This window comes from Phytophthora ramorum (assembly GCF_020800215.1).
Source record: "Phytophthora ramorum isolate Pr-102 chromosome Unknown Phyram_PR-102_s0004, whole genome shotgun sequence".
Lineage (NCBI taxonomy): Eukaryota > Oomycota > Peronosporomycetes > Peronosporales > Peronosporaceae > Phytophthora > Phytophthora ramorum.
This window is the reverse complement of record NW_027150650.1, coordinates 1,156,966-1,169,035: the sequence shown is the minus strand read 5'-3', so window position 1 is coordinate 1,169,035 and position 12,070 is coordinate 1,156,966. Positions and strand designations below refer to the sequence as shown.

The window sequence follows — 12,070 nt, the reverse complement described above, 5'->3', positions numbered from 1 at the left end:
CAAACAATTGGCAAGCTTTCGTACTATCACCCCCAGCAACAAAACTATATAGCCCAAGCGAAGCGTATCAGTAACCTGAAGAGGGAGAAGAAGTTACCCAGGAGAAAAACGAAAGTGATGTCTAAAGAAGCGATTAACACTCGAGTGGAATCGATGCGAAAGATGCGACGCATGCTTGATCCCACTGAAAATGCGAGCTATGCACGAAATTACCAGGACGGTGGCAACGAGATTTCCCGCACTGAACCAAATGCTAGAGCAACTGTGATAGTAGCTACGCAGCATGACGAAGCTGCTACTGTTGATCGCCTTGAATTTGACTCCGAGCCCCGCCGGCAAATATTCGGCAACCAAACGCCTAGTGGGATATAATATCTCGAACAAATGCTCGACGTATTGGCGTAACGGAGTCCGTGATGAGAGGTAGAGCCATCTTCGCTAGGACTGAGGAGACAAATTCAAGGCCACCCGGGTGCGATTCATAATCCTTGTCCGTACCGATGAATGAAGCAGTGCTCCTGATTCCACCAAGAGCATTCAACAGTGACCTGAACCCAGCCATGTCATGTGCGGAACTTGATCAGAGAAGCGAATTGGTGTGAGTGAATTGGAATGTAAGGGGCTGTTAATGTAAATTATCTATGATGGATCAACTGGTGATATGGGGATGTCGACAACTCCGTTGGAGCGTTGACTGTACGGGATCTGGTTAGCGCAACTGGCTAGCCGATAAGTAACACACAGGTAGGGTTTGTTGTTCGATCGGGAGTGTTGGTACCCCTCACGAACTAGCAGGGGGCGATTCGCTGACCAAAGGCGACGAGGAACTGCGTTACAACAGCAAGATTCCTTTGCGTACGTATCCAAGGAGAGTTGTTGCTGCTTCTAGTGCGCAGATCAATGGCCGGAATGTCACCACTGTCAACCGAAGCAGGGAGCGGGAGGAATACGGTGTCGTGATCGTTTGGCGCGATTTCTCTCGTCTCACTCGTGACGCTTTGACCGACCTTGGGCGTTATTGGCATACCGTTTTCCATCGCCGATGGAGGCGTTTGCGGCTCGTTGAAGCTTGATATCAGGTAATGCGATTGTTCATCGACAGAGTATGCACTGCTTTCGCTCGAATGCTCAGACACCGTGCGCGCGGTGCTTGAAATCGGTTCGCTTTCCACGGACCCTCGCGACGCCCCCATGGCTGCGATAATGCCGACAAGCCATTTTTCGCGCTCGAGCGAGTCGGAGGCGCGCATGGTGAGGCACTTGCGCATTGCGCCGTACCGGAGACGAATCGTGTTGTGCATTGCTTCTCTCCCGGAGCATTTCACAAGTCTCACGGTCGAGTCGATTGGGATTGTCAAAGTGCCGCCCGCAATGCGCGAGCGCTGGATAACGAGGTTGAAGGCTGCTTGGGCAGGACGCTTCGTGCTATCAAACAGCGGAAGCGCAACGTGCATCAAGTACACGGTGCTCAGGACCCTGTAAGTACGACAATGACACCCAGTGTGAGGGACACAAATGATTGCCATGTAGGCAAACTACCAAACACGAGTGTACCAGAAAATGCCACGTGATTGAACATGGAGTTGACCGCACGTCATGGTGGTCGTGAAGGTTGTCACTTGCTTGGAGGTTGGTTGGTTAGTTGATTGTTGTGCTGCTCGGTCGATGTGATCTCGGCAGAGCAAATTGGGGAATGACCGAAAGAATCCGTGCGCTTGAGTTGGCATGGTAGCAGCAGCACAACAGCGACTCAACAGCACCATAAATGTGCTTGAGACATCCAAAAGCGGCAAGTGAGAGCGAGTACTCGCGGTTGGTTCTCGTAGACGTTTTCCATCGGTGACCAAGCTGACAAGGCCTCGCAGAGATGGTGACCTCGTGTCTCGAAGCCTTCGTTCGTCGTCAAGCAGGTAAGAGACGGTCTCTGCGCCCGCTTTGTCCTCACCTCGCAGCATCGGACATGACGGTCTCACTTGGCCACCCCCGGGCTAAGATCTCTCAGCCATACGGTGAGTCTGAATCCGCCACACCGCTGACCACTGGACAGTTGCTCATATTGACCCCATTGCTGGTGACCGAAGTCTTGGTGCGTATGCAGAGCCATGTTAGCGCGAAGCCATTACGACCACAATGTGGACACGTTGGTGGTCAGCGGCCGCCAGTGGTGGTGGTACTGCAAAAACGAGCCTGAGTCGGGCTCTTCAACTTCAGATATCGGGAACATATCAGATTCGGCTACAACCGCATGCCTGGGAGACCGATACCGGAGACTGCGGCACGTTTGGCCGCTCTAACGACGTGGACAACCAATGCCTGCAATGACATGCAGCTCCCTAGCATTCAAACGCTTTTGCTACCTGTGTGTTAAGGAGTAAGTTTGTACGACGCCGCATCAGCTGTTATAGATTGAATGCCGCATATAAACTTTGAGTATGAATTTGCAGGAATACCGACAGCCACACATGCGACTTGTCCTCTCTTGTCGTGGCCGGCGCCACGATCGACACTCTGGCGTGGCAGACAATGGCCAGCGTCGTGATCCCCGGCTTGACGATCAACCGCGTGGTGGCGCTGAGCTGCGTCGCCGTACAACGGGCGGCGAAGAACTCGCCGGTGGTTCGGCGCTGGGCCCCGACGGCCATCGGTCTGGGCGTCATCCCGTTGATCATCCACCCGATCGACAGCTTCGTGGACGCTGCGATGGACAAGTCGCTGCGCAAGTGGTCGAAGGATTTCCTCGATGGTATGGACAAGTGAGTTTCCGATTCAAGAGACGATGAAAGGGAGGAGACGTTGTAGTTGGAATACAGCAGTTTGAGTTGACATGTTGATACTTCTCGAGTTGTTTTTCAGTTGATGTTGATGCTTACATGTCGACTTTGCCTGACAGAATGGAGGTGATGGTGCGGGCGTTGGTGTCCTCGAGGAGGAACGGCACGAACTCGGCGGTGGAGACGCTGTACGTGCGGTGACCGATGACTCGCATCGCGGCGTTTGTCAGTCCGCCGTGCGTCACGACGCCAACGTATGACGTCTTGTGGCTGTAGAAGACGCGATTCAAGAAGATGCGCACTCGGTCGTTGATGTGCAGTTCGGACTCGCGATCATCAGGTGTCCACCACGGATCTGCGTCACTCCACAGATCACTGAAGTCGACGCTCGGATACTGCAGCGCCTTGGAAGAGATGGTGCCGCGAAGGTCGCACGTGCACACGCCGATGGTCTCGCGGGGCCACTCCATCGATCGTTTCGGGATCTGCACGTGGTTCTGGAACGCGATCATGGACGTGTGCAGTGTTCGCTCCAAAGGCGACACCACCACTTCCTCTATCCAGACCAATCGATATTTTTGATGATTTGGTGGTTCATGCAATTTCAGATACTTTCCGGGCAATCCTGTCGCATCACTGAAGTTTACATGCATGTATTGGGTTCGTTTGTCAGTTCGAATACGATAACAACAACAAAATCCGAAGTTGAAACTGGCAGCTTATCAACACACAGGTAGCAAAAGCGTTTGAATGCTAGGGAGCTGCATGTCATTGCAGGCATTGGTTGTCCACGTCGTTAGAGCGGCCAAACGTGCCGCAGTCTCCGGTATCGGTCTCCCAGGCATGCGGTTGTAGCCGAATCTGATATGTTCCCGATATCTGAAGTTGAAGAGCCCGACTCAGGCTCGTTTTTGCAGTACCACCACCACTGGCGGCCGCTGACCACCAACGTGTCCACATTGTGGTCGTAATGGCTTCGCGCTAACATGGCTCTGCATACGCACCAAGACTTCGGTCACCAGCAATGGGGTCAATATGAGCAACTGTCCAGTGGTCAGCGGTGTGGCGGATTCAGACTCACCGTATGGCTGAGAGATCTTAGCCCGGGGGTGGCCAAGTGAGACCGTCATGTCCGATGCTGCGAGGTGAGGACAAAGCGGGCGCAGAGACCGTCTCTTACCTGCTTGACGACGAACGAAGGCTTCGAGACACGAGGTCACCATCTCTGCGAGGCCTTGTCAGCTTGGTCACCGATGGAAAACGTCTACGAGAACCAACCGCGAGTACTCGCTCTCACTTGCCGCTTTTGGATGTCTCAAGCACATTTATGGTGCTGTTGAGTCGCTGTTGTGCTGCTGCTACCATGCCAACTCAAGCGCACGGATTCTTTCGGTCATTCCCCAATTTGCTCTGCCGAGATCACATCGACCGAGCAGCACAACAATCAACTAACCAACCAACCTCCAAGCAAGTGACAACCTTCACGACCACCATGACGTGCGGTCAACTCCATGTTCAATCACGTGGCATTTTCTGGTACACTCGTGTTTGGTAGTTTGCCTACATGGCAATCATTTGTGTCCCTCACACTGGGTGTCATTGTCGTACTTACAGGGTCCTGAGCACCGTGTACTTGATGCACGTTGCGCTTCCGCTGTTTGATAGCACGAAGCGTCCTGCCCAAGCAGCCTTCAACCTCGTTATCCAGCGCTCGCGCATTGCGGGCGGCACTTTGACAATCCCAATCGACTCGACCGTGAGACTTGTGAAATGCTCCGGGAGAGAAGCAATGCACAACACGATTCGTCTCCGGTACGGCGCAATGCGCAAGTGCCTCACCATGCGCGCCTCCGACTCGCTCGAGCGCGAAAAATGGCTTGTCGGCATTATCGCAGCCATGGGGGCGTCGCGAGGGTCCGTGGAAGGCGAACCGATTTCAAGCACCGCGCGCACGGTGTCTGAGCATTCGAGCGAAAGCAGTGCATACTCTGTCGATGAACAATCGCATTACCTGATATCAAGCTTCAACGAGCCGCAAACGCCTCCATCGGCGATGGAAAACGGTATGCCAATAACGCCCAAGGTCGGTCAAAGCGTCACGAGTGAGACGAGAGAAATCGCGCCAAACGATCACGACACCGTATTCCTCCCGCTCCCTGCTTCGGTTGACAGTGGTGACATTCCTGCTATCGACATGACTTCCACCCCCGCCGCACGCACACTTGGGTTGCACTCTATCGATGCTATCAAAAGACTGGCTGATGGCTACGACAACCTTGCACTCAAGTGGACGCAAGTGGCCGCGGAAACGCGACAATTTTGTGCGCAAATCTCCAGCCTTCAGCCGCCTCACCTCGCCCCCCAGAGCTGCACAATTCACTGTTCTGCCTAAGTGGTCGATCCCACCAACCAAGTGCGAATAATCGACGAGCATCACTCGTAGCGTCCTCCTCTGCAAATTCGCCCAGGAAGTGTGACGCAGTTGCCGTCAGCGGCAGGTATTGCCGCAACTACAACCAATCTGGTTGAACAATAAATTTTCGTATGCATGTCTACCAATATCTGAATGGCGCAAGATATTCAAGGATAAGAACAAGAATCTGATACGTCCGATAATCATTAATTTGATTGGTCTAAATCATCAAGATTTGATAATATCCAGTATGGGAACTGGATTTTTGATGAAACTACAACTACGTGGATATTTTAGACAAGATCATTGGTAGAACAGATAGCAGCTGAGATTAGAGAAGGATAGGCTTTAGGGTAGTACACTAGTGGTCTCAAGGACATCCGTAAAAGCAAACAGCTCAATCTCAATCACTTCTCAATTTGCTTTCAATAGCAACAACCCCTCCACCAACCTCGTCACCTGCCTACCCAAGGACCGCACGCCGGACACGCCAAGCAAGACCTTCCTCGGCGCAAGACTGTTACATAGTAGCACTTGCCGTGTCAAGCTTCGATTCAAGCTTCGGTTCAAGTTCAAGAGTTCAAGGCTAGGGTACTTGTGGCCACATAGTGGGAAGCGAGTATCCTGTGACTATTAGTGCGAGCCACATCGTGGGGAGCACTAGGTTGCGAAAGGGTTGTCTTTTAGCACGAACGTTACGTTCAGTGGCTAGTCGGTGTGGTTGTGAACCAGTGTGGTTACTCGATTGGTACTCCTTCTGTGGGTCCGCGGTTTAGTGCTTTCACTTTGTGAATCCCTGTCCCGCCTCAGAAAACACGGAGAATAACTTCCTTTCGGTATACCTACTTGGTCTTACTTGATCTACATCCATTGCTACTGCAACTGTTTCAGTGTGCATTGTTGCATGGGTAAACGAAAAACTCGCGAGCCCGAAGAACCGTTCGTCAACACCACTAAGGTCTTAACCGATCGCCATAAGGAGCTTGATAAGCTTCGAAAGGACCTGTGGTTAACGACGGTAAAGCAACTTAAGGTTGTCAAACTCATCCGAAACGAAATTCCGGATTGTAAAAATTCAAGTGCGAGGAACGTCGTTCACGAATTTTCGGAACAGCTGAAACAGCTTATCGAGCGTACCCAAACGGTTTTGGAAGGAACATTCGACCACTCCGTCCAACTTTACAAGAAACGTAGACTGTAAATAAGAATTTAGACAGTTCCGTTTTATTTTCAAAGGCTTTATTTTAGGGTTTCGGTAGTATATATAGTGACGGCGCTGAGAAGTCCGGTTGATATGACCCAAAGAAGAGGTCGTGCAACTGAGCGCCCGTCCCCGAACCCTAGACCTCGTCAACAGAGCAGAATGAGCTCTCCGAGTGACAATGAAGCCACACGCCCGACAACACGTTCCAGAACACGCACGCAAGCACAACCGAATGGGGCTAGTGCCGATAATGAGGCAAATTCGGCCGCCCCCGCTGCAGCAGCTGCGCAATCAAGTCATGGACCCGATACGATGTCCATGCAGCAGTTACTAGTGTATCTTACACAGCAGCAACAACAATATCAAGCCCAGGTGCAAGCCCAAATGCAAGCCCAAATGCAGCAGGCTAACGAGCGTTTTGAATTCCTCGTTGCATCAAGAGGCGAACACAAGAAGAAGGACCCTCCTGTGTATGAAGGGAAGTACGGCGAAGACATTGAGCTATGGATCTTCGCTACTGAACAGTACTATGCCAACAAGCGTCACATAATGGAAGCTGATTCGTCAGACTTTGTGACGCTAATCTCCAGTAACTTGGGCAAGTCCGTGTTGAATTGGTACCGTGCCTTTATCACGGATTGTGAGCGCATGAGCGTTCACCAAACATGGTCTCTGTTCAAGCGTCAACTGCGTACACGTTTCCGACCCAAGGACTTCGAGTATGATCTTCGCGAGCGGATGTTTCACTTAAAACAAAAGGAAACAATCCACGAATATGTCTCTAAGTTCCAAGACTTGTTGTCTCAAACTGAATTAGAGATAAGTGAACTAGAGAAGCGTTTCTTTTTCCAGAATGGACTACGGGAAGAAACCGCGAAGAAAATCAAAGAAGAAAGTCCGAGTACGCTTCAAGACGCTATGGAGATTGCCTCTAACTTCGAGTTTGCACATTACTCGGGTAAACCACCTCGCATTCCGTCCAAGTCATCGCAGGCACCGGCCGAATCCGGTAAACGTTCAATCAAGCCGACATCGCAGAAACCAAAGCGATTCGAGAAGAAGAAGAACAAGAATGATGACTGGACGAAAACAGCTACATGCAATAACTGTGGCAAAGTTGGCCACATTTCCCCGCAATGTACCGCTCCAAAACGTAAGGAAGCAAATAGGTACATCAGCGGCGCACTGTATGCTATCTTGGAAGCCGAGGCTCATGCGTACAAAGAAACGGGTCAAGAGAGATCCGTCACCATTTTCATTGATAATGGATGCAGCTTAAATGGCGTATCTGAGGAATTGGTGAAAACGCTTGGGCTGGATGTAACCGAAGGCGAGTTGATGCAGGTCGACCTTGGTTATGACCAAGTGGTACACCGTCCGCGTCGAACCGTGGAGATGAATCTGCAGCTACCAGGTTTCCCATTGACGTCGGGAACCTTCCAAGTCATGCCCGTTCCAGAAAACAAGGATGTTATTCTGGGCATGATGTGGCTGCGAGAGCAAAACCCGGATATCGACTGGAGTACAGGGCAGGTCACACCACGCATCAAGATGGAGGATGAGCAAGATGCTCAACTAAGACTGCCTAAGCAACGCCCAGCTAGAAGAGTCGCTGGACAACGCAGATCTCGTATCGACCAAAGTCGCGAGATTTTCAACCACTATCGGCAGCATGGCCACAAAGGCCAATATGGCAAGACGCGACTTATTTCAGCTCAACAATTTCTAAGAATGTTGCGTCATGACAAGGACATTGAAGCAATCTTTGTCATCAATCCGCATGACTCTGAGAAGGCAGAACGCTTTAAGAGTCAAGGATGGGAGGCACTTAAGGATAATCCAGCGTATGATATACTACGCAAGTATGCGGATACTGTTTTTCGCACGGAACTTCCAAACGAGACGCCTCCTGTACGAGAAGGGATCGAACACGAAATCCTTCTCCAGCCTGGTACCACGCCTATTTCGGTGAAACAATGGCGCCAGAGCCCTGATCAGCGCATCACAATTCAAGATTGGACCAAAGAGATGGTTCAAGCGGGCATTATTCGACCAAGCACGTCTGCATTTTCCGCGCCGACGTTCTGTGTCAAGAAGCCTGTTGGATGGCGCATTGTGCACGACTATCGTCAGCTAAATCTAGCGACAATTTTGCCGGCTATACCAATGCCGCGCAAGGAGGATACCTTTGATGCCATGGCGGGCAGTCATTGGTTTTCGTGCATGGACCTACTGTGGGGTTACTACCAAGTTAAGCTACGTGAATCGGACATACCGTTTACAGCTTTTTCGACCCCTGATGGTCTATTTGAATACCTCGTTACTCCAATGGGACTCAGTGGTAGTCCCGGAACATTTAACCGTCTTTTACAGAAAGTCTTTAGGGACTTAAGAGACGTGATGAGGATCTATTTTGACGACATCTACGTATTCACCCCGAGTGAAGATGTCGCAGAGCACCTTGAAGCTTTAGATCGTGTGCTCAAGCGATGTGAAGAACAGCAACTTTACATCAAATTATCCAAGTGTCAGTTCTGTGTGGACGAGATTCCATGCCTAGGAGATTTCGTCGGACGAAAAGGAGTCCGAATGGATCCAGACAAGGTTCGCATCATCGCAGAATGGCCTGTTCCCAAGACCAAGAAGCAAATGGAGAGCTTCTTAGGAACTACGGTCTATGTGTCCAGATTCTGTAAGGACTTTGCACAATTTGCAGGACCACTTCATGACAGCATCAAGGGAAAGCGTCCACGAGAGACTATTGAACTCTCGGACGATCAACTCAAGTGCTTCAAAGAGCTTAAACGCCGGTTAGCCTCACCACCAGTTCTCGGCCTTCCTGACTTCACAAAACCTTTTGGTATTCGCATGGACGCCTCGAATTTTGCAATCGGGGGAGTCTTGTTTCAAAAGGAGGGAGGGCTAGAGCATCCAATCGCGTATACTGGCCGGAAGATGAAGCCAGCAGAACTAAACTACCCTGTTCGAGAACAGGAGTTGCTCGCGATCATGCATGCTCTTCGAGTATGGCGTGTGTATCTTCTTGACCGACCGTTTACGGTCGAAACGGATCACAAAAGTATTGAGATGATTCTGACTCAGAAGACTACAAACCGACGCGTTGCACGATGGTTCAATGAGCTTGCTGAATTCCAGCCTTTGTTCAAGTGGATTCCCGGAGAAACGAATACCGTGGCTGATGCATTGTCACGAAATCCAGAGTTTGAACTGAAAGCTGCTCAAGTAAGCTTACAAGAGCTACTGGAAGCAGCCAAGAATCGTGAAATTGTGGCAACGATTGTACCAAACAAGGTGACAGTGGCCCAAACGGCGAAGTCGATGTATTCGTGGAACAAGGATCTACAGTGGATCATCAAGAAGCTGAAGCAAGGGGATGAATTGCCTAAATACTCCTTACAGGATGACATTCTTTTCTATCAAACTGCGGAAGACCAGACTCCACGATTGTACATCCCTGATGACGAAGATCTGAAGAATCGAGTCATTTGCGAGAATCACGATGCAGTAGCAGCAGGACACCCAGGGTTTTATAAGACCTATTTGGCAGTACGCGAGAAATACTACTGGCCGAAGATGATGAAGTACATCCAGCGCTATGTCAACACATGTGAAATGTGTCAGCGCAACAAGGCGAGACAAACCAAGCCGCCGGGACTACTTCAACCACTAGACATACCTTCGGGTAGGTGGACAGACATCTCAATGGATTTTGTAGTGTCACTGCCTGTCAGCACCAAAGGTTGCGATGCGATTATGGTAATCGTTGACCGGCTGACAAAGCGAGCGAAGTTCGTTGCGACGAAGACAACGGACAACACCACAGATATCGCTAACGTGTTCATGAAGAATTATGTAAAGGATCACGGTTTACCCAAAACCATTATATCCGATCGAGACACCAAGTTTACGTCCAAACTTTGGCAGAGTATTGTGAGTGCGCTTGGTACGCAGCACAACTTGTCATCGGCTTTCCGACCCCAAACAGATGGACAAACGGAACGGACAAATCGATTTATCGGAGATTATCTTCGAGGTGTCGTCAACCCAGCTCAAAATGACTGGGATGAATATCTCCATTTGGCAGAAATTGCCTACAACCGACGTGTACACTCCACGATTCGAATGTCGCCGTTCGAAGCGGATCTAGGATATGTCCCCTACATGCCAGACGATGTGGCATCAGATCCGGAGTTTAAGAAATTGGAGAAAACAGCGCAAGAGTTTTTACTTCAGCAAGAGACTCTACTCAAGGTCGCACAAGACCGTATGAGCGAGGCGCAGGAGCGTATGAAGTATTATTACGACAAGAATAGACTTGTCCAGAACTTCGAAGTCAACGACATGGTGCTTTTAGACGGAAAGAATTTGGATATCCGTCACAAGGGGTATGCCCAGTCGAAGAAACTCGCTCCACGATACATTGGACCTTTTCCAGTGATAAAGAAGATCTCAAAAGATTCCTATGAGTTGGGATTATCGAAGGGATTAAAGTTGCATCCTGTGTTCCACACATCATTGCTGAAACCGTATCGCAAGGACCCAAAGCGAAGGCAGCAGGTGAACAAAGTCGTGTTAGCCGATGGAACCGAAGGACAACTCGTTGAAGCGGTGATTGATCACCGCATGTACAAGGGAAAACCGCAGTACAAGATTTGGTGGCTAGGTGAATTCAGAGCTGATGCAACCTGGGAACCCATTGAGAATCTAAAGCAGATTCCTGGGCTCATCGACCTCTATTGGAAATCCAAGAAGCGACCGAAGCCATTTTCAAAATAGGCGTCTTCTTGAAGGGAGGTCATGTGACGCAGTTGCCGTCAGCGGCAGGTATTGCCGCAACTACAACCAATCTGGTTGAACAATAAATTTTCGTATGCATGTCTACCAATATCTGAATGGCGCAAGATATTCAAGGATAAGAACAAGAATCTGATACGTCCGATAATCATTAATTTGATTGGTCTAAATCATCAAGATTTGATAATATCCAGTATGGGAACTGGATTTTTGATGAAACTACAACTACGTGGATATTTTAGACAAGATCATTGGTAGAACAGATAGCAGCTGAGATTAGAGAAGGATAGGCTTTAGGGTAGTACACTAGTGGTCTCAAGGACATCCGTAAAAGCAAACAGCTCAATCTCAATCACTTCTCAATTTGCTTTCAATAGCAACAACCCCTCCACCAACCTCGTCACCTGCCTACCCAAGGACCGCACGCCGGACACGCCAAGCAAGACCTTCCTCGGCGCAAGACTGTTACAGGAAGAGTCAGTCAACCCAAAGTACTGCCAAGAAGGCCCAACGCCCTAGCTGTCCGTCTATCAACTTGCTGTGCGAACCTCGTGCCGTTTTCATGTTATCAGCACACCCAAGCAGCCTATTTGCTGTCCACCGATATGTAGCAACTTGACGTTTTGTAAAATCAATCTTCCACTCCGCTATAATACAATTTACCAGACCCTTCTCGCGCGAATCAATTCCAAGTAAGATCCATCAAATTAAACAAAGATTCTCAGTGCGTGTCAAAGTACAAAGTAAGTAGCCATCATGGTCAGCTTCGTGGCCAGAATCAATCGAGGCAGAAATGTGACAGCTACGAGACTGCCGAAACGTAGAAATGATCCCAACGCGGAAGCTCCAGCAATGTACCCCACGTAC

At 49.9% G+C, this 12,070-nt stretch overlaps 3 protein-coding genes across 3 annotated transcripts; 2 read left to right on the top strand and 1 right to left on the bottom strand.

The window, feature by feature from the left end:
• Nucleotides 1-1,191: 1,191 nt before the first annotated feature.
• On the top strand, nt 1,192-2,757 carry KRP23_4995 (Mitochondrial fission process protein 1; the record flags this gene model as incomplete). Its single annotated transcript, XM_067890015.1, has 2 exons — nt 1,192-1,478; nt 2,445-2,757. 2 exons carry the CDS (start codon nt 1,192-1,194, stop codon nt 2,755-2,757), a joined length of 600 nt encoding a protein of 199 aa, XP_067746598.1.
• A 109-nt stretch (nt 2,758-2,866) lies between these two features.
• Nucleotides 2,867-3,283, bottom strand: KRP23_4994 (putative phosphoglycerate mutase; the record flags this gene model as incomplete). The annotated part of the gene is made up of 1 exon (XM_067890014.1): nt 2,867-3,283. The coding sequence occupies one exon, from the start codon at nt 3,281-3,283 to the stop codon at nt 2,867-2,869; it is 417 nt and encodes a 138-aa protein (XP_067746597.1).
• A 980-nt stretch (nt 3,284-4,263) lies between these two features.
• On the top strand, nt 4,264-5,163 carry KRP23_4993 (uncharacterized protein; the record flags this gene model as incomplete). Its single annotated transcript, XM_067890013.1, has 2 exons — nt 4,264-4,307; nt 4,386-5,163. The coding sequence occupies 2 exons, from the start codon at nt 4,264-4,266 to the stop codon at nt 5,161-5,163; spliced, it is 822 nt and encodes a 273-aa protein (XP_067746596.1).
• Nucleotides 5,164-12,070: the final 6,907 nt, after the last annotated feature.